At 40.0% G+C, this 22,463-nt stretch overlaps 2 protein-coding genes and 2 non-coding genes across 6 annotated transcripts; 3 read left to right on the top strand and 1 right to left on the bottom strand.

Moving 5' to 3' along the window:
- Positions 1–131: 131 nt before the first annotated feature.
- On the bottom strand, positions 132–9,832 carry brat1 (BRCA1 associated ATM activator 1). Of its 3 annotated transcripts, none has more exons than XM_042485323.2 (12): positions 9,428–9,832; positions 8,296–8,444; positions 8,072–8,219; positions 6,978–7,413; positions 5,721–5,840; positions 5,487–5,578; positions 5,295–5,398; positions 5,027–5,210; positions 4,204–4,277; positions 2,790–2,874; positions 2,399–2,685; positions 132–2,047 (listed from the first exon to the last, which is right to left on the bottom strand). In XM_042485323.2, the coding sequence occupies exons 1-12, from the start codon at positions 9,552–9,554 to the stop codon at positions 1,223–1,225; spliced, it is 2,631 nt and encodes an 876-aa protein (XP_042341257.1). In that variant the 5' UTR covers positions 9,555–9,832; the 3' UTR covers positions 132–1,222. The 3 variants fall into 3 exon arrangements, with proteins under 3 accessions (XP_042341257.1, XP_042341258.1, XP_042341259.1); XM_042485324.2 differs by having other exon boundaries at positions 5,295–5,395; XM_042485325.2 differs by having other exon boundaries at positions 5,721–5,837.
- Positions 9,833–10,059: 227 nt separating this feature from the next.
- LOC121942347 (eukaryotic translation initiation factor 3 subunit B) lies at positions 10,060–20,519 on the top strand. Its single transcript, XM_042485527.2, has 19 exons — positions 10,060–10,201; positions 12,392–12,584; positions 12,673–12,792; positions 12,885–12,942; positions 13,037–13,165; positions 13,277–13,434; positions 14,376–14,507; positions 15,365–15,431; positions 15,518–15,564; positions 15,663–15,873; positions 15,967–16,039; positions 16,131–16,253; positions 16,355–16,433; positions 16,648–16,786; positions 17,562–17,687; positions 17,985–18,062; positions 18,464–18,572; positions 18,682–18,794; positions 19,957–20,519. Exons 1-18 carry the CDS (start codon positions 10,102–10,104, stop codon positions 18,780–18,782), a joined length of 2,043 nt encoding a protein of 680 aa, XP_042341461.1. The 5' UTR covers positions 10,060–10,101; the 3' UTR covers positions 18,783–18,794; positions 19,957–20,519.
- On the top strand, positions 16,476–16,557 carry LOC121942703 (small nucleolar RNA SNORD60). Its single transcript, XR_006105819.1, has one exon. It is a non-coding gene; the product is annotated as a small nucleolar RNA SNORD60 (small nucleolar RNA).
- Positions 17,780–17,868, top strand: LOC121942712 (small nucleolar RNA SNORD60). The gene has a single exon (XR_006105826.1). It is a non-coding gene; the product is annotated as a small nucleolar RNA SNORD60 (small nucleolar RNA).
- Positions 20,520–22,463: the final 1,944 nt, after the last annotated feature.

Raw genomic sequence — 22,463 nt, 5'->3', positions numbered from 1 at the left:
TCATAATGAATTACCAGCTGTAAGAGTGGGATTGGTTGGTACTGTTTTTACCTTGTGAGTCTGTGTCTGTCATCAAGGGTGTAATGTTTTGTTTTTTTTTTTACATTTGGGGGAACAAATTGGTTTAAAAATGAGGGTCAAACACTTTATTTCCTGCATTTCTGCACCAATTTGCACAAATGCATCAATTTATGCATCGGTTTGTGTCATTTTTGCATCAATTTATGATGGAAATATCACAATACTTCCTGATGTAGTTGCTTCATCTCCTTTTGTGTTATGGCAAATTGCAGCCATTGCTGTTGAGGTTGCATTCTGCCACCATCTACTTTACCGGAGGTATTGTTGTGTCCATGAGTGCGTTCTAGCAGTTAGTTGAAATTATAGTCCTCTGGTCCTTTCATGTTTTTATTGGGGTGGACAAATGCATGTACTTTCAATACTGAGGGGGATGTGTCCCCTGCATCTCACCCAAATTCTACACCTCTGTGTCATTGTGGCAAAATTTGGTCTTCGTGTGACCTCTTGTAGTGTGAACTGAGTACTTTGCCGGTGTTTATATGTGCGTCTGTGGACAGACTTTGTCACTGATAACTTTGCAACTGTGCAAGATGCAGTTGCGAGACTTTACAGGTATTTAGTTGTCATCACAATTAATGCCCAGTTTGAAGATGGTTGTGGTTCAAACAAGGAACTTGGGCCAGTGGATAAAATAAAGCAAAAATCTAGATTTGGCTGTCAAATTTCGGCAGCATCAGGCGGGCTGGGTTGTCTAGACACGAGTCCAGGTCTGGTCAGCTCTCAGTTTTAGGCCCGAGTGGAACTGTTATTGGCAAGTTGTGACTGACCTCAGCTGGAAGTTAAGAAATCAATAGAGACATTACATCATAAAAAAGCCAACAAAGATCAACAACTTCCTGCATGGTATTAAATGTAACTGTAACATTAAATATTAAGAAGTTCTTAAACCAGTTAGTTCATTCATTGATAGACAATAAAAGGTGAAATATTGTTCATCACAAGTTTTGTGGATGGGAAAATGCTGAAATTGTGATATTGCTAAGTCTGATATCTCAGGTCTTTATGTATTAATTTGTAAGATCAGGACAAATCCTGTTTTACTACGGAAACCAAAATATCATAACATCGCTGAGGTAAATGTACCCTGAGTTAAGACCCAATATAAGGCAGAGTGTGATGTGTGTGTGTGTGTGTGAGCGTGTCAGTAGCAGTCCACTATGACCTCTTGGCCCGGCTGTGTGTCTGGATGAGTGTGAGCAGCACTCGCAGTCAGTATGTCCTGCAGCAGAGAGAGGGGGGAGTTGTGGACGTGGTCGCTGCTTTGAGTCAGGACGTCCAGCCTCTCGTCTAAACCAAGAGACCTCAACGTCTCACACACACTCAGTGTTTTGACATCTGTCTCTCTGGCCGGATCACTCTCCTTAATCCGCAATATGTTTCTGATCTCCCGCCCCCAGCCACAGCTAGGCAGCTCACAGGATACTGTTGCCGTGGCAGCATTTGCATCCAGTGACCCTAGCGACAGAGGGCAGACTGTGTCTCTGAGTGTTATCAGCAGCTGGCAGGCCTTCAGAGCCACGGGTCTATCACAGTCAACCAGACCACTCAACAATGCCGAGAGAACTCCTTGCTCGACCACGTCGGCCAAATCCGACTCCATTCCTTCTGTGTGTGCACCAGTGTGTGTGTGAAGTGTGTAGGCCTGATCAGAAACTACACCATAGGGGTGCAGAGGGGCACGATGCGTGTCTGGGCCCTTCCTGTAACCCCGGTGACCTGAAAAGGCTTCGTCCAGCAGCAGCTCGGCCAGCTCCAGCGTGTGTACTTTGACCTCCCAGTCCAGATCGATGCTGCCATGTGAGAGGACGGAGCGCACAGACTGCATCAGGAGAGAGGAGGTCGATGATGGAGGTGAGCGTGAGGAGCGTGAAGAGAACCAGGTGTTGAAGTATTGCACCACAGCCCTCCTGGGGAATCCCTCTGTGTCCTTGGAGAGGATTTCAAGCAGTCGGTCCACAATTTCAGTCTGGAAAGGCACAGAAGTTTAACAGTTACGTGCAAGTTTGTGTCATTGTTACCATCTCTACATTTTTTCCTCTTTTATCTTTACTTATGAAATTTATTTTATTGTGTTTTTTTAGTTCAATTGTTGTATCACTGTTACTTTTTCTATATTTTATTTCATTTTTATCTTAATTACTTTATATTTTTAATTATGTATTTATCTATTTAAGTCTTTTTATTTCATTTGTTTTAAAACTATTACTATTTCTATCATTATTTATTTATGTTTCTAGTTTTTCATTATTATTATGATTATTTATTATTTTTTTATTATTATTATTATTATTATTATTATTATATGGTTTGTGCCTACCTCGTCCTGAGTGAGTGCTGCCTCCCGCTCCCAGCTGTGTCTTTGTGTCTTAGCCAGTGCAGACACCGCAGTGGCTCTCACATAACTCTCTGTATCCTGGAGCGCCTCCTTCAGGAGAGGAGTGGTACAACAGCCGCCCAGCAGAGCCTCAGACGCATCACACACCTCCTCCTTGGCTGACTTAAGGGAAACACGCACATCTGCTAGGTGTCCCAGAAACTCCACCGTCGAGTCTCTCACTTCCCAGCGCATGTCACACGCACGCTTCTTCACTACTTCAACCAGGTCTAATATGTAGATACATATAATTTCAGTAACACATTCCTGTATATAACCACACATACTTATACGACTTATGAGCTTCAGTGTAGAGGCTGCTGGTAAACGTCACCTTGTCTGAGCTGCTCTGTTATAAAATAGAGGTCTGTGCTCACACTCATCCACTTTACTACGGCCTGGTAGGACTTGTGGAGTACCTAAGAAACACAGAAACAGTCATTACAAACAGAATAAACAACACAAGGCAGATAGAGATGTACAGATCCTTTAAGCTAGGGATATCCCGAAGAGGTTTTTATTTTCCCCCATGATCCAGATCCATGATCCAATACTTGTGTTTACCTGGTTATTATAGCTGCCAGTTAAATCATTTTGCAATGCAATACAAAAACATGTCTGCATCCAAACAGTTCCTAAGGGTTTTTAATTTTATTTTTTACAAAAATAACAAAGTAAACAAACTAAAAAAAATTATATGGCTTTTATCAAAATCCCACTACAGCATTTGTTTTTTTTTCAACAAAATAACAAGGTAAACAAACTAAAATGTGTCTTTAGAAGTAGCTTTAAAATCCACTTAATGCGGCATTGTAATTAAAGTACAGTCACAATTCCTCTTCACAATAGTGTTATAGTTTAACTTTCACATTCTCAGTCACAACAAATAAAAATAAGTCACAATTTCACTTTTCACAGCATTATACTGAACAACTATAAATGAACAAAAAAAAAAATTCTACTTAAAGTGGTGTAGCAGCTGAAGTTGAACATGACAAAAAAACAGTTTCTACTTATTGGAGTAGCAGCATTTCAATAAAATCTGACTTAATTTGTGCTCTACCGTTTATGACATCTGTGTGACGGCCGATGTAAACAAAAGATCGGGCTTAAAATAACCGATCCCAGTTAGTCAAAAAAGCCTTTATCTGGCCCGATACCAATCTTTCCGATCCATACGGCACATCCCTAACTTAAGCTAAAGTTAGCAACCCTGATCGGGAGAGTCAGATTGAGACCTCGCACTGTGACTTTATTAACTCTTAAATGAAGCAGTCAGTGCGGAGAAGTTGTCCAACTCTCATGAAACCACACAAACAGTCATTTTTCTTAATATTTTTCCCCCTTTATGTTATAATGCTGTCACAACTTGTGACAACCTGTGACAGTTTCCACAAACTGCCACTTGAAAATAGTTATTTTGAGAGTGTGTGCTGCCAGCTTAATGTTGGGGCAAACAAAGCTGACGTCTGTTTTGTATATTTTATGTGTGTAGGAGCTGGAGTGGGCAGTGTGATTGACATGGAAGCTCTGTTGCTTGTCAGAATAAACTGCGGTAATCCATGAAGACGTCTTCGTTATCTAACCAACACAACGCGGAAGTGCACCAGCCACATATGGTTAAGACTATCAGTGTGTGATGGTGTCTTCTTCTAAATCAAAGCTCCTCAGTTGTAGTAGAAGGTCAGTGACAAAATAAAATAAGTTGTAATGAAGTATGCATAAACAGGGAAACACAAAAAACTTACAGTGGGGTCAGAGTCGGGATTGTCCAGGTACTGTATCAGCTCTGTGAGCACGTCACTGATCTTCTCCTTCACTCCTGAAACACACGAGATTGAAGAAATGTGCTAAAAAAACTCTCACTCTCTTCTCTCACTGAACTTATGCTGTATAACCTAAGGTTCACGTGGAGCAGCATTCGTTTTTGTGTCAGAATATGATGATGTTTAATCTTACTTTTTTCTGTTTTGTTATAAAATTCTACGAATTGTTTAAATTATTTTATGACTATTTACTTTTATACTTGAAGAGACTCTGCAACTCAAACCTGGTAAAATGACTTATGATCGTCTGTGCTGTTCTGCTGTATGCTTCCATATTTACTTGAGTATTTACTTCATTAATATAAAGTACAGTTTTATAATGCCAAAACTCGTGTTATATTGCAAAGTACAGTTAAACTCTGATGCCACTGTTGCTGCTTTGTCCAATAAAGTTTTTCCTTAAAAGTCCAGGGTGATTAAGGGCCACATATTGGCAGACAGCAACATTCAAATGCTTGCATTGGCCACCAAAGTTAGATGCATATTTATGACAAACAGCATAGAAAAACTCTTTATTCTGTGTTTTTACTGCTTTTAATCATCATTTGTCTTGGGGAGGAGAAGACCTCTGTGGACATTTTGTCTCCTGGTAAAAGCCGCCCAAACAACATTATTGACATTCTTATCGGAGGAAGTTTCAGGTGGTTGCAATCAGCAGTCCTCATTGCTAAATGCCACTAAATCCCCCTTAAATCTTTATTAAAGAAAATAAAAAACATTTTCCTGTTTGGACAATCCCTGTTACCTGGGCTGCTGCTGAGAGCCGTCAGAGCCTCGAGGGCACATTTCTGAACTTTACCACTGCCGATTACATTCCTGCAAACCTTGATGCAACCAGAGGACGAGGAGGAGAGGCCACTGCAGATCCTTAACAATGACAGAACTGCAGTGACAATTAACACTGGAGGACAGGGGAGGACGTCAGAAGGCTGAGGGGAGAAAGAGAGAGATAAGCAACGATACCAGTCTGCTTTACGTATATAACAGTTTGTTGTCCTCTGTTTTGACCGTACCATGAGTGTAATCTGTGGTGTGTTTGTCAGACAGACACAGATTGTAGCGATGCAGGAGGTTCTACTCTTCAGCTGCTCTAACATTAACTGATGCTCCTCTGCTGCTGGAACAAAAACATATTTAGTTATGAAGATTCAAGACTTGCTACAGACTGATTTCTTTTGAATTCTTTATTGCTGTGAGTTTTTTACCAGTGGTGTTTGTGCCCAGTAGAGTCTGACCAGTTATAATGTCGAGGGGTAGCAGTAGTATTCTCACAGCTCGGGCAGTGTGGACTACGTCACTGGAGAGAAACACAGAAAAAGAAGAAAATAGCACTCATGGGTGAATAAATACTTGTTTTCTGAAACCGAGTTGTTGTACTGGTGAAGCTGAACAGACAGTCTGTATGAGAGCGTGATGTCGTGTTGTGAACAGATGCTTACTGATGACCTCTGCGAAGAAAAGCAGCTGCAGAGTTAATGAGGTCAGTGGCTTTGTTTATGCTCAACATGGACGATAGAAGACGGGCAATGCGTTGATCTGGTTCATCAGTGCCCGAGCTGCTGGAGACAAACATGGACACCGTTTAAAACTGAACCCACTCATTATAAAGGCTGTGGTATGTTGTAAATCATTAAATTTTGATAAGCTAAGCCTTGACTTTTTGCTGTACTTTTTTTTTTCTCTTACGATGTTTATTGTGACCGTTAACATACACAAAATACCACGGCAAATCCTTAAGATGTGAAAACCTGCTTTGCAATAGAACGACTTTGGATTCTAACTGACTAATCATTTCAGCTCGACATGATTATAAAACCCAATTTTCATTTCTTCTCACCTCTTTTTATGTTATATTTATTCAGTGGATCCTCCGTTCGTGTACAAGTCGGGAGGGTCAATTCGTCTTTTCTAAACTATTCCTTTATTTACTATGAATACACCATTATGCATGTTTTTTTGTCTGTAAGTTATCTAGAGCCTCAACTCCCGTAAATTTAATGACCCAAACAGCATAGTTTGAGACACAGGTAATAAAATAATGAATTACTGTTACAAATGGGGCTCGACCAGAGTTGTTTTTTCAGGGGCAACACCGATACTGATTACTAGTAGTTCATAATACAGATAACCAATGACTGGAACCCAAATATTAAAATAAAAATCTTTCTGTCAATATTTAGAGTTTGTAATATAACAAACTCTGACACAAAACTTTGCCTAAATGCGTTAGCAAAGGTTTAATCAAAACCGAAACAGACAGGCTGATAATCTTTCACCCCCTTGTTACAACATTAGAAATTTTTATAATGGGTACTTGCAGGCTCTACAGAAGCTCACAGAAAAAAAAAGAGAGAGGCTTGAATGTGTGAACACTTCTCGTTTTGCATTAGAGTAATGGCTGACAATATTTAATTAACTTTAATTTCTATTCTTGCACAAGATTTATAAATTCAAGCATTTTCAGTGACAAATTTTTAATTACGTCTAACGTAAAAAAAATTTCAAGGCCTTGATTTTTTTCACCCTCAAATTCACAAATTTTCAAGGATTTTCAATGCTTTCTCATGGATGGGTTTGGTTATCTGTGAAAATAATGTTAAGTTAAGTTTAAAATGATTTTTTTTGTATTTACTGTCATGGTGAACTGAATTGTTCTGTGTCACACTGTGTTTGTGTAGATATGAGGGTCAGTTTACCTGCGCGCAGCCACGATGACGTCCATCAGAGGCAGCGTGACCTGACTGCAGACTGCTGTCACCAGCTCCTCCAGAGAGTCTGTGACTGTCTGGAGCAGCGTGTCCCGGAGACGAGGCCCGGCCTGGGCCAGGAGCAGGGCCAGCAGTTTGAGGATCTGCAGACTCTGATGGAGATTTGTGTTTTCTTTGGGAACCAGCGACTCCTTGAGGTACTCTGAGATCGCTGTGAAAACAACAGTGTACTCTGCACTGATTTCTGAGTCTGTGATGGAGGCACGTGTCCTCCCGTCATCTTCTTTTTTCTTATCTACGCCGTTACATCCTGCAGTTGAGACTGGCTGAAAGAAGAGCAGGATGTGGGCGAGTGTTTGATTGGAAGCTGAAGCAACGAATAGACTCGTATCTGTCTGGAGTTGTAGGAGCGGTTCAATGAAATCTGGAAAATGAGGAAAAAACATTTCAGTTACCAGGTGGTGAAATTATTGGTGTTTGTTCCTAATACTGACATTAAATTGTCTTTTATAATATACAACATATCAGGAGAGTTAGTCTCGCCAGGTAACAAAACTGAAAACCCCTTGTTTGCCAAAATTGTGCATCTTGGGTATTTATCCAGATGATTTTATTGCCGAGAAGAGTGACCGTGCGCTAATATACTTATGTCTCTTACAAGCTAAAAGAACAATAGCTATAGATGTGAAAAAAAACAGGTATAAAGCAGGATATTAAGGATTTATCAACATGTGTTGCTATGGAAAAACTGACATATATTACAAAAGGAACGCTGGCACATCAATAGAGATCAATAAAACCAAAGACTGAAGTTGGGTGGGGGCAAATGAAAAGAGGAATAAAGTGTTGTAGTCCATGTAATGTTCAAGATTTTTGCACATCACTATTACTGTAATACCTGTTTTAATTCTGTTTTTTGGTGGGGTTTTTTGTTTTGTTTTTGGCTTGCATTTTTATTTTATGGTATACCATATTTGCTGCCAAGATTTTTTTTAGATGTTATATCTGTTATATTTGAAAAACCCCAATACAATATTGTTAAAAAAAGTAGAAATGGTCTCATTTCCTACATAAAGAGTCACCTGATTGTACAAAAAACACAAGAGCCTTTGGGTGCTGCAGCATGCTCATTAATCCCTGGATCCAGCCAATCCGTAAACAGGGATCATCCCAAAGTCGTGCTTCTTTCCAGTGCTGAAGGTTAAAGACCTGATTCAGAACAGAGTGTTCCTGCAGAGAAGACATCACCAAAGTCAGGAATCATTATTAACAGTCTATTAAAAATACAAGGAGTCATTAAGTCTACCTGAAGCTTTTTGAAGCCGTCCTCATTGGCAGCCAGTAAGCCAGTGAGTCTGAGGGTGAAGGAGAGGACCCCGGGGTCTGATGCTGTGTTCTGAACCACAGTGGATACGAAATCAGGCAGACATGGGCAGACCTCCAGCAGAGATACGCCTTCATCAGAAGAAAATGTGGACATGATACAGTGATACAGATGCAACATCGAACTATTCATCCACAGCTGTAATAACCCTCAAAGCAGTTCCCTTCACTATTTGTGCATTTTGTCTATATAATTTTACTTTGCCAGACTTCATATGAAAAATTCTTCACTTTTGTAGACATATTTATTTAGGAATATGTACCATGTCAGTACTTTATGACGAGAAATAACAAAAGTTATCATAAGACACTGAGCCCCTCCCCTACAAAATAAAGCCCTTAGCCACTCAGTTTAGCGCGCATACAATTAGCTGTTTCATCAATTCATCAACTGTCAAAAAAGCACTTGGCAGCTACTGTTGTTTGACTCACATTTCAAGTAAAAATGTTAAATGTGCATTGATTATTGCTCTGATGTTTTACATGATATTATACTGAATATCTCTTCCTTTTGGACTGTTGGCAAGCAATTTGAATGTGTCAACCTGGACTTCAAGAAAATTTGGCATTTTTTCATTTTAAACATTTGGTCTTATCTCAGTAGGAAAAGCATAGATGTATTTTTTTTTACATTATACTTTTTACATTTATAATAACCCAGATTTGTTTTTTTCTTTTTCTTTGATGGAAGTGTTTGTCACACATGATGTGTCCAAAGACTGTCAGAAAAAAATACAGCAATAATTTCTGTTTTTACAATATCAGACTATGATAAATCATGTAATTCTGACAAATTTTCGACAGTAAAATAAATACAAAACACAACCACTTATAAGTTGTATGCCCCTAACCTAAGACAAAAAAATAAACATAAGTTTCTCCCCAGTGGTTAAAAAATATTCTCTATGTCTCCCCCTTTAAGAACCTCCACCTCCACTCTTATGAATAACGAACAGTCCCTAAACACCTGAAATCTCCATCCGTAGAAACTACGATGAGCAGACTGCAGGAATAAGGACAGAAAACCAAACTATCCCACAGAGTTCAGTACCAACCAGCTTCTGTGAGCTCTGTGAACCAGTCCAGCAGTTTCTCCAGGCTGGTGTCATCGGGCAGAGACCTTCCTGAGTCCGCCAGCACCTCACACACACCGGGCAGCAGCGACACACACTCTCTGTCCATGGTACTAATGTGTGTTAATGTTAATGAGCATTCAGGATGTTAATGACTTTACAGCTAACAGTTACACTAAAGTATATAAAGCTAACACCGACTCACACATGTGTAAGCACAGCTAGAAGCTATGTTATGTAGTATTAATTGAAAGGGAACAGCTAGCTAAAATAACAACAACTAGTTTTTCCGTGTAGTTCTGCTAAACGTCCATCTCGCGGGAAATCGTTTCGGATCTACCGGTGCGTGGCCTTCCTCTTCTGTCAGTGTAAAATGTGAGCGTCGTAACAAAGCGCACCTGCACTTTTATCTGATAAATAAACTTGCAGATGGGGTTAATTCCACGTGTAGGCGCCACATATCACCGGTCTGCATGTTCTACAGCTCTAATTTTTCACCGCAGCGCGCCCTTGCCGCCTAGCCAGTTCCGTTTCCGTCATATCGTCCATTTTCGCATAATCGCACATGGTGCCGCACCGGCCGAGGACCGTCAGCCTCTTAATTTTTGGGATTCTGCTCCATAGTGGCGAGAAATCTGTCTCGTAGTAGCTGATAAATGCAAGACACGGTGGATATGGTGGACGACCCAGAGTATGAAGAGGAGGAGCCCTCCTTCAGCGACCCAGAGGACTTCGAGGATGACGTCGAAGATGAGGGTGAGCGACAGCAGGAAACGCGCCGGCTTTTTGGCCTGCTGCTAACAGTTAGCTTAACAGCTCTACCAACGGTGCTGTAGATGCTACAAAGCTAGTTAGCATGTCACTTTGCATTATGGTGTATAGTGTTTAAATTATACGTTTTTGTAACCATGAATAAAACGGATACATCACCATTTTCTTTAGACACATCCCCAACATCAGCTAACATTAATCGGTGTTATCTCAGACATTTTACGACCGTTGAAGCCTCACCCCAACTGCCTCTCACTGTGGCCTGACATTTAACGTAGAAAATGTAATCAGGGACAAATTGTACCAATTAAAAATTTTTTAGTACTTACTAGCCAGTGGATAATTAAGGACAAGATCACCAGTGTGAAGCTGCACTCTGATTTGGATAAATCAGCCGGTAACATGAGATATCTTTCATCAGTGTAACATTAATCCTAACGCAGAGCAGCAGGGGAGGTGATCCATATGTGCCTCAGGTCTGCAAATAAAACGTGAGAAAATGACACCCCAGCGGAATGAATGATACATTAGATCCAGTTGACAGTGTATTAGACTACCCAGATTAAATCAGAGAAGTCTAATTCAACAGCCCTTCATGAAAATCAGCCCATGTGAAAAATGTAATGTTCAGGTTTTGTTCATACTGTTGCATGAGAGGTGTTGATTTAACTTTATGGCCTTTGTGGAGTCTGTAGCTTGTGCTGCGTAGATATTTTGTGCACTCCTATAACAATGTGGGTAGATTAATTGAAAACACATAACAGTATAAATAAATATTAGCCAGCAACACCAAACACTACTGCCAATACAAAGTTAGAAGAGTGCAGATACCAAGCACGGGTATACAAGGACTATAATAACATAGCAGAAAAAGCCATATGTGTAGTGATTATAAAATACACTATATGGCAATTTTTAAATAAATATAGAACTAGATAACAAGGAACAAAATATAAGAACTAGCAATAGTTATGTGCAAAATATAATTTTAAAAAAAGCTAACAATAAGGTGCAAATAGGTGCAAATCAATATATTCAAGGGCATCAGTTGCTAATCATAAACTATAATTTAGGAAGAAACTTAAAAAAAAAAATCCGTTATCATTTTTGTGAAATTAAGGTTAGTATGATAGCATCAGCCAACTCTTCATTTTCCCTACAAGAGTATATTTATTCAGCTTAATTTCACTTCCTGCGGTCATCCATGCCCCACCTGCAGCGGCTCTGTTCCCCCCCAGAGGAGCCCACCGCACAGTTTGAGAACCACTACAATAGTTTAAACAGGGCGCACCTGTTAAAGTGGCAAAAGAATGCAGTAGGCTACTGTTTTTTTCAAAAGTCAGAATATTTTGGCTATTTAATACTATTTTCATAGTATACCACCCTTTACCTCCTGCCAACTGGGGCTATAGATAAAAATGGAAATTTAGTGAGTGATATGTGGAGGTGGCACTTTTGCTGGGGCTATTATTTCTGATTATCTCCACTGGGGATCAAAAAGGTATATCTTGATTCAATTCAAGCTAAGGACCTTTTCTGTGGGTACGGAACATTATATTATGAGAACATTATATTAATGTAAGGCTGAATCAGTTTTTATGCATTACATTAACGCACACTGGACTGGATTTCTTTATACTGCACACTGTAGGTTCATTTATTCAGACTAAAAATATTTACACTGCAACTTCAACCCCTGCACAACTGTGCAATTCCTCCATTGCACCTTTTGAATATACATCTTGTGTCTTTTATATTCTATGTTTTATATTTTTATATTGCTTCTATATTTTTTTTATCTTTTGTCTTATTCTATTTAAATGTGCTATTTTTATTCTTCCTTTATGTTAATTGTTTGCACCAAAACACCAATTCAAATTCCTTGTACATGTAAATTTACTTAGCAATAAAACCCGATTCTGATTCTGATACACTCTCTCCCCACGTTTCCCTGTGTGTACTGTATTGTTCAATGAAGGGAATAAAAAGTACTGATAACAATTTTGCCCATGATGTCCAAAAATGAAGGCAGTGTTCTCATTGCAGTTTGAATTAAAAGTTATCATGGCATCAACATGTATTTAGAAGCCCAGGCTGATACAGAGAGATCAGATAAGTGACTAACATTCCTATTTGTCTCCCATATCTTCCCACCCTCCTCTCTCATCTCCTCAGAGCTCCTGGATGACATCCTGAGGGAGAAGCCCCAGGAGGCTGACGGCATAGACTCGGTGGTGGTGGTGGACAACGTCCCTCAGGTGGGCCCAGAGCGTTTGGAGAAACTCAAGAATGTCATACACAAGATTTTCTCCAAGTTCGGCAAGATCACCACTGAATTCTATCCAGAGGCTGATGGTTTGACCAAAGGGTATGTGATTTGCTCTCTAGTCTTTTAATGCTGTGTATTTGCTTTAATGTTGAATTTAGGATGTAAAACAAACCCCTGTCTCACACAGGTACATTTTCTTGGAGTATGCTGGTCCTAGCCAGGCCCTCGAGGCAGTAAAGAACGCAGATGGATACAAACTCGACAAACAACACACATTCAGGGTCAACCTCTTCACTGACTTTGACAAGTGAGTGTGCCGTGTCTTAAAAGGCATGCAGTAAATTTGAAGGCAGATATGTGTGAGATGAGTACGTTCATTCCTTTTGTTTATTTCTCCAGGTACATGAACATCAGTGATGAGTGGGAAACTCCAGAGAAGCAGCCTTTCAAAGATTTTGTGAGTTTTGTTTTGTTTTTTTTTTTCTCCAATGTAATTCTAAGTAGTTTTGTACTTCAACAAATTAATATGCCTTAATGTTTTGTCTGTACAGGGTAATATGCGTCACTGGATTGAGGACCCAGACTGCCGGGACCAGTACAGTGTGATCTACGAAGCTGGAGAGAGGACCGCCATTTTCTCCAACGATGCTAAAGAACCAATAATAGCTGAAGAGAGAGCAGTAAGTAGTTGATCACACTTTGAAACGTGGGGTTATTGGAGATATTAAATGTCATTGAACAGTATTGTTTTGCTTGCAGATGTGTAAGATTTTTTTGTGTCTCGATTTCAGCGCTGGACAGAGACGTACGTGCGCTGGTCTCCTAAAGGCACCTACCTGGCCACCTTCCATCAGCGGGGCATTGCATTGTGGGGCGGCGAGAAGTTCAAACAGATTCAGAGGTTCAGCCATCAGGGCGTGTCCCTCATCGACTTCTCACCATGTGAGAGGTAATCAATATTTCTGCTTAGCAGTACTAATTGACATTTTGCAGTAGGAATCATTACCTGATGAAGCGCTTTTACTGTGTGTGTATAAGCATTAGCTTCAAGCGTTATTGAGTGATCGTAAATGGATGCACTGTTTGATGAAGTCATTCTAATGTAACTGTTTGAATTCAACTGTAATGATGAAATGATTCTTCTGTAACATCCAAAAAAAGAAATCCACATAAACATAGCCTCCCGCTGACTTATCGCTGCTGGTCAATTGGATACCAGTTGCTTATAAAAACTGTACAACTTTAGACAATATGTAATATTTTATTATTAGTCAATTTTTTTTTCTTATAAAATTTGGTCAGTATGACTCATGCTGAAAAGAGAAATGCAGATCTTTAAATAGAGTCACATTATATATATATATTTTTTCTTTTGATGTTGCAGAGACGTGCAGATTGGTTTTTAACCAGTCAATTGGTGCCTTATTGTCACTGCACAGCTGTACAATGAGATCTGGTGTCTCCAGTGGTACATACAGTATACAGAAACTTCACAGACAAGCAAACACATAAAAAGGTTATATACATAAGTATAAAAACAATACATAGGTATAAAAATTGGGTATTTAAACTGGGGATTTTAATATATTCTTTTAAGGAAAATGGCTTGCAATAAAACAGGGATGTCCCAGTTATGTTGTCTGACCCCCATAAACATGGCCTCTTAATTTTTATGCATCCGCTGATTATTTACCCCCAAATGTTAAAATATGTATCTGAAACATTGAAACAGTTGTAAAAAACTAAATCATGCACTTCTTACTTGATTACTGAAGATCCCGGTTTAAAACTATTAAGATAATCTTATTGATAAAGGATGGGTGATGTTTAGATGAACAGAGTCATTTCTGAGCCATGTAAAGCTCCATGTGTGGCTGTGATACCTTCCAGGTATGTGGTGACTTTCAGTCCATTGATGGACACCAAGGAGGACCCACAGGCCATCATCATTTGGGACATTCTGACTGGACACAAAAAGAGAGGTTTCCACTGCGAGAGCTCTGCACACTGGCCCATCTTCAAGTCAGTTTTTCTCCCTCATTGTCAAAATCTCATTTGCTTCATTGTTGTTGTTGTTTTTTCACATTTGCTGCTCTTGCAGGGAGAGCACCTCACAGAGGCAAACATTAAGGCCACTGCACACATTAGAACATCACACACACACTCAATGTACCAACTTAAAGGTCATTTATACTCCCTTTACGTACAAAAATAGATTCGCCTGTTTCAAACGTCACTGATACTTCTATGATAACATAGACACAGCCAATAGATGTCAGTAAAAGGAAGAATCAAAAGTTTCTGACAACAGCAATTAAGGCAACGGTGTAGGAGGTTGCAATAATGTGCCTTTCAACAGAGGTAGCATTGTAGGCGGCAGTGATCTGTGAGGCCATGAAATAAAACGTTGTGACGTGGACTTAGAATTGTTTTCACTATATTACTAATTTGTTCTGTTCCATCATTTTTTAAATGTCTTTGTTGTCAGCCACTGTCGTATCTCACTTAAAATTACCTACTCTGGCACCACTGCGCTGTTGCATCTGTAAGCTTTTAGAAAACGTGCCCAAATATGAACAACATGAACGCAGAGTACGGACAAGAAAGTCCATCTGTCTCCGTGTTACATATCTAACGTTGAGCATAAATGAACCCTTACCCTGTTGCTCTCCGGGCACATGTAGAGAGCACTGAGGGTCATCGGGGCTCGCTTTGGGAAAAGCCTAATCCCCACAGCCATAGCCGGCTTAAACAATAGGCCTCACTGAACAGGCCCGAGTGTGTACTGTTGTCTGATGTGTGTAATGCTGTGGAAAGGAATTTCCCCTTGGGGACGTTTAAGTCTAAACTCGATTATAATGGAGCATATTTATATTCAGATGGAGCCATGATGGGAAGTTCTTTGCCAGGATGACCACAGATACACTGAGCATCTATGAGACTCCAGTAAGTACACTTAACAAAAAAAACAAGTAGCTGTATTTATGCGAAGTGTAAAAGTGACATTAAAGCAATGCTTTGACTTTTTTCAGTCTATGGGCTTGCTCGACAAGAAGAGTCTTAAGATCAGCGGGATCAAGTAAGAGGCCTCAATGATGCTTTTATGATTTGTTTCTTTATTTCCACTCTTTAAATGGTGAGATATTGATAATAATTTGTATGTTTGTGTATCTACAGGGACTTCTCATGGTCTCCTGGTGACAACATCATAGCATTCTGGGTACCTGAGGACAAAGATATCCCAGCCAGAGTGACTCTGATGCAGATGCCATCCCGTCAGGAGATCCGCGTCCGCAATCTCTTCAATGTCGTTGACTGCAAACTGCACTGGCAGAGAAATGGAGATTACCTGTGTGTGAAAGTGGACAGGACTCCTAAAGGAACACAGGTACACCGGTAGAGAGAAAGAGGGGAAACAACTGAGACCTCACTGGTAAAAAAAAACAAACAAAACTAAAATTAATTTCTCAATCTTTTTCAGGGTGTGGTCACTAACTTTGAAATCTTCCGCATGAGGGAGAAGCAGGTTCCTGTTGATGTAGTGGAGATGAAGGGTAAGAATATATTGAACACAGAAATTAACTTCATGGTTTAAATAGAAAAGAAATGCCTGATCCGTTGTTTGTTGTGTTTCTGTCTTTCCAGAAAGCATCATTGCATTTGCATGGGAACCCAACGGCAGCAAGTTCGCCGTTCTCCACGGAGAGTCTCCCAGAATCAATGTCTCCTTCTATCATGTCAAAAACAACGGCAAGATCGAGCTCACAAGTGAGTTGATAGGACAGACATAGTAACTGTCCTGTTGAGACTGTGTGGCACTGTCTGGGACCTTGTAATGTGACACTTTTTTTTGTCCTTTTTTCATAAAGAGATGTTTGACAAGCAGCAAGCCAACAGCATCTTCTGGAGCCCCCAGGGACAGTTTTTGGTGCTGGCTGGACTCAGGAGGTCAGTTTTGTTTGTGCGTGTGCGTGATTGACAGCAACAAGAAGCCACTGATGACAAACTAAATAACTTTTCTGACACCTCGTATGAGAGCTCAGCTCCTGATTCTAACTCTGATCTGAGGCTTACAGTATTTCAAATCGCACTTGTGTGTGTTAGGTCAGATGATTGTCATCTTTTGTGTGTGTGTGTATAATCTGTTTTCCTGTGTGTGCAGTATGAATGGAGCTCTTGCCTTTGTCGACACGTCAGACTGCACCATGATGAACATAGCAGAGCACTACATGGCCTCTGACGTAGAGTGGGACCCAACTGGTCGCTATGTCGTCACCTCCGTCTCCTGGTGGAGCCACAAGGTACGTGCTGCTCCCTGATGCCACAAATGCTTTTGTCTTTTTCTTCGCTGCCAGACCAATTCGCAGTTTAGCGTCGTGTCATATCATTCACAATAATAGCGGTATTTGGTTTGATATGATTAGAAAAAATCATATTTTGATACTGGCAGTATCAGTATTTCAACTTGCTGACATAATAAGCTCATACCACTCTGCACAGGCTGAAAGATCGTTGCTGCCAGCTCCACTATGGAGGAGTGAGCTCCAGAAACGGGAGCAACAACAGTCATGTGAAATCTGTGGCGTTGTCGGACCTGGGCTTCAGAGACTAAAGCACTGAATGTTTTATGAATATCCCGGGACTTTCAGTTTCTTTTAGCAACTTACCGCTCAGAGTAAAGTCAGTTGGCAGCTTCTCTGGCAGCAGCACAATGTCTCTCCCTCCCCCTCCTCCGCCATGGGGGTCTGATGGTCAGGGGGGAGAGTAGAGAAGAAATGGCAGAGTGGGGGAAAAAAAGCTCAACTGTTTGGATTTTTCCAATTAAAGAAAGAAGGAATGGTTTGTAGAAACGTTTTAATTAGTTATTTATTTAGCTGCAAATGCATGTTTTTGAAATTAATAATAAATTATTTTGGAGTATTTTTTCCATATAATCAAGAATGTCATTATTGCAAAAATGCCCTGAGATATTGTGATATTATTTTATGGCCATATCGCCCACACCTGTCACTGTTGATGTATGGAAATACGTACTAAACTTGCACTCTTTTCCCACACCTCTTTTTGTGTTTCAAGGTGGACAATGCGTACTGGCTGTGGACGTTCCAGGGACGTCTTCTTCAGAAGAACAACAAGGACAGATTCTGTCAGCTGCTCTGGAGACCCAGACCTCCCACCCTGCTCAGCGCGGACCAGATAAAGGTACAGTTTTATCTAACTCTCTCTCTGAGTGTGTGTGTGTGTGTGTGTGTGTGTGTGTGTATGTATATGTATGTGTGTGTGTTAGTGTGTGGAGCCAGTGATGATAAACTAAATAACTTTTCTGACACCTCATATGAGAGCTGCACACACGGCTCCTGATTCCAACTCTGATCTGAGGCTCACAACTGCAAAATCCTGCATCCTGGTTCAATGAATACTTGAAATGGTATATGTTACATATTTGATTTGTGGCTGTGAAACCTTTCTTTGTTGTAAATATCCATCTTTTTCTTGCAGATGATCAAGAAGGACCTTAAGAAATACTCCAAGATCTTTGAGCAGAAGGATCGTCTGAGCCAGTCCAAGGCTTCTAAGGTTTGACCTGTTCATTTTTTTTTTTTTTTACTATTCCAGGCTTTTCACATCTATCTTACCTTTTCGTTAAGTTGAGTTTGTTTGGAATTATGCTCTCACAACTAATTCAGCCTTCTCCATATTTTATGCTCCCTCGTCATCCAGTTCAAAGTGTTTACATACAGTATGTTAAAGTGTGATAAAGCAGATTATTAGTTATGATTCAATAATCTTTGTGCCTCTTGTGAAGACATTCAGCCTCTCTTGAGTCTCCATACTAGAGATAAACAAATAATGGCTTGATCCCCTTAACACTTGAAAGAAATAAGTAAAAAAAAAAGTGATACAAGCTGCATGTTTACAATCCCAAACATACTGTTCTGTGAAGCTAAATGTTTTATGTGTCTTTTTTTTTTGAGTAGGAGCTGGTGGACAAGCGCAGGTCCATGATGGAGGACTACCGTCGCTACAGGGAGACAGCACAGCAGACCTATCTGGAACAGAAGAGCATCCGCCTCGAGCTCAGAGGAGGTCGGACTTCTCTCTTGTGTTTTGTTCTCCTGAACCTTTTGCCTGGGTGTCGCTGCGGTCTTTGTCCTTAGTTCAGAAAATCGCTGACATTTGTTTGTCTGTCCTTCAGGAGTGGACACCGATGAGCTGGACAGCAATGTGGACGACTGGGAAGAGGAGACCATTGAGTTTTTTATCAACGAAGAAATCATTCCCCTTGGAGATCTGTAGTCCCCTACGCAGGTAACGCACAGTTTGATATTTCCAACACACAATTAGGACATATTAGAGAAACTTGATTTCTAAATTGTGTCATTGTGTAGCTCCCAGTCAGTGGATGTTTCTGTCATAACTGCATATTTAGCTCCTGGTAAAGGGTCATATCACCCAAATTACAAAAAAAAAATTCTTATTTATCCCTGTTTGTATTTGTAGATAATTTTAGTTTGAAAGTTTTGAGGTGATAATTCTTCCACGTTCTAGATACAAAAGGGGCAAATGTGTTTTACGCTGTGCTGCTCTGAAAAAGCAGCTGTAAATCTCAACAACAGTGTCTTTCAGTGAAAATGTCAATGTATTCAATGGAAAGCGGCTGGATTCTGTAACCGTTGTGCGCCAGCTCATTCATTCCTCATGCAGCTGCTGAATTCTGTGAATGAAAGCTGTTCATGTTCTGCGTATGCAAAGAGAAATACCGAAGAGTTTTTTGTAGGCCAATACGGACGTTGTTGTTTCCCTGGTTTCCTCATCCAAAAGCCAATGAAATTTTGGATTATTGCAGAACATAAGCTCTGTTGCAAACAAACGTTTATGAAATTACACATTTTGTTAAGCAAGATGATCTTGACAAATGAACCCCACTTTTATGAGTTTTGGAGCATAAATGCAATCACCCAAAGTAAAAAGCCAACAGGCTATAAATGAACTACACAAGATTCATATGACTTGATGTCACCGCTGTGACAAGGCTGTCGAGCAGTGTCCGACGTGATGATGTTCTGTGTTGTCATTTAGTCACTCGTTAGCAACCAACTTGTGCTGGTATTGACTGACGTATTTTATATTGTAAAAACAAAAACAAAACGTGAAAGTCTCTTAAACTTGTGTTAACTACAGACCTAAATTCAAGCATCTAACCAAAAATCCATTCAAAAAAGCCATCAGAAAGATGTGCAAAAATGTTCACTCAGGTTTCAGGACTCATTCCAGCACCGCTCCATTATTCTACCACATCGAGGAGAAATAGTCATGTTCCTGCATCTGCCTTGCATAATGGATTAAGCCATTAGCATTGACAACCTTTGTTGGTGTATTATTTCATTTTGCTTATATAAATAACCAGAAATAGAAATCCATATAAGCATTATTGATCTGTATGTATCGTAATGTTCTCTCTCTCTCTCAGTCCATCCGTTTTTGTGTGGAAGGAGGAGAGAGGAACTGCGTCATTGATTGGAGAAGGACAAAGACCACGCTGTGAATTTTGGGCTTCACGGGCCTCAACTTTCAACTTTAGTGACATCATCAAAGCACGCCTTGCGGATCAGCAGCCACATCAAGACAAGAGAGGATTCTTTGTATTTGATATCTTCTCTCTGTCTCTCAGCATCATCCGCCCCTTTATTTTTTTCTCTGTGGAACTTGATATTCAGTAGAACTGCCTCCTTTTTTTCTATTCACTAATTGGAGTCACTCACTGTCTAATCTCAGCCCCGTTTCTTATCGGACCTTCTCCAGGGGTTGTTTTATGAACTAGCCTCACCATGCTAGTGTGTTATCACAGGGCAGCACAGAGTGCCAAACCAGTGGAGGGTGAAGGTGTTGTGACTAAACAAGTAGCCTTCTGTATTAATGTGCTGATGTGGCGCTATAGTGGCCTGTATCCTCCTCCTTTCAGACTAGGCTTTCACACAGGGAGGGGGTGCGCAGTGGGAATAACTTTAAATAAACATTCAAACACAATACTAACCGATTTAGTGTTTTTGTTTCTTTATTGCAGAATGAATCATCTGCTATTTTGTCCATTCAGACCTGGAACTGAAATCCAGCATGACTAACATGGCCAACAATTTTCATAATTAACCGTTTAAGTTAGAGATGTCCCAATCCCGTCTCAAATATAATTATCTGTGTTTTATCCAGCAAAGCTTTCATGTACAGCAATGTAACTAGGGCAACCATTGTAAATTCTCCACTGTGTGTGTGTGTGGATAAGAGCAGGGGCTGAGCTCCTCATGTGATGAAAACACTACACGCACAAAACGACAACAAAAGCCAGTATGACACTTTATTTATTGCAGTTGGATGGTAAGTGGACTTGCACTTGTAGAGCGCTTTTCTTGTGTTTTGACGACTCAAACTGCCTTCACACTACTTGTCACTTTCAGCCATTTGTAACTACACAAGTTGCAATGTGACAAGTGCACAATTTATTTCAGCTCTGTGTAAGAGTTTCTTGCGTGTTGCTGTTGCGCGGTCATTTATGGCGCATGATGCTTCACCGCCATATTTGACCGCTGGAGAGCCTACCACGACCACACTTACCACGCCACTGCATGTGCAACAAAAGTTCTGCTAGGAAACGGCCAATAACTAATTAATAAATGTAATCTATGCAAAAGCTATATAGACAATAAAAATAAACAACAAAATACAGTTCATAAGTTAACTTTGTTAACTTTGTTAACTAAGTTAACTCGGTTGTCTGCACTGAAGCAACAAACACTGCTGACCACACGGGAAGTTTGAGGATTTCTGATTGATCTCATAATGGCGTTTAACATTGAACTCTGTGAGCAAAGAATTCACCTGTTTAGACATAAGGCAGATGAATTTATATTTCCCCCAGATTATGACGATCCATTTTTCCTGACATTTGCTCCTTCAACCATACAGGGTTAATTTCTGTGGTGGCTTTTCCATCTCATTTCCACATCAAACGTCCAGTGTGTAGGGTCTAGGTGTATCTGTTGGCAGAAGTGATATTAAATATTCATAAGTACGGTATGTTTTCCTCAGTGTACAATCACCTGAAAATAAGAATTGTGGTTTTATTACCTCTGAGACATTTATATCTACATAAAGAGTGGCTCATCTTGTATGTTTCTACAGTAACCTAGACTGGACAAACCAAACGCTCTAGATAGGCCAGTTGCATTTTTGCTTCAGCCACTGTAGTTTACTTTTATTCTCAGCACGCGAGAGAAGTTTCAGTTGGCTGCCACCCTCTAACTTCACACTTAGATGCCACTAATTCCTGTACATTAGCTTTACCTTTAACCCTTTCAATCCTGAGCTAATTGGCTAGATTTTTCTGTCTTATTTTAAATGAGAAGAAGGCAGTGAGCCATGAAAGAAGAAATGGCCAAACTAGTAAGAAATTAGTAACAAAAGTACAAAAAAAAATTACATGATAATTAGTTGGGGGCAGAAAGAAGGGAAAAAAATGAAATAGAAAATTAAAAAAAAAAAAACAAGGCAAACAAGACTTGAAGAAAAGTGCTTAAAACTATGATTCTGTAACAGAATTTTAAGTATGTAATTATGATAATTAAAATGTAGCTTTTTTCTTTTTCCCCAAGACATGTTTCCATAGATTTAAAAAGTAATTTTCTGTCTTCTAGTAATTTCTCGCAATTTGTTTCTTGCCAAGTTGCTCATTGCCTTTCATTCCTCCATGTTTTTGAAAGAATCATACCAATTTGCTCAGGGTTCAAAGGTTTAAATACTTGTGAAAGATGTCTGATTGCAGCGCAACAAAAGTGATGTCGCTCCAGGTGTGTGTGTAACTGCAGAGTTATCCAACTAAATGGCTAGATTTAGCTGACAGCACTAGCATTGATAAAAGAACATAATACTGTGACTCTTGTGAGATACCACTAGTTTCCATCCAACCAGTATCTTCATGTGAGT

The sequence above is a fragment of the Plectropomus leopardus genome, chromosome 3, assembly GCF_026936395.1.
Source record: "Plectropomus leopardus strain MGB_pleo_1.0 chromosome 3, ASM2693639v1, whole genome shotgun sequence".
Lineage (NCBI taxonomy): Eukaryota > Metazoa > Chordata > Actinopteri > Perciformes > Serranidae > Plectropomus > Plectropomus leopardus.
This window is presented reverse-complemented; position numbering and strand designations above follow the sequence as displayed.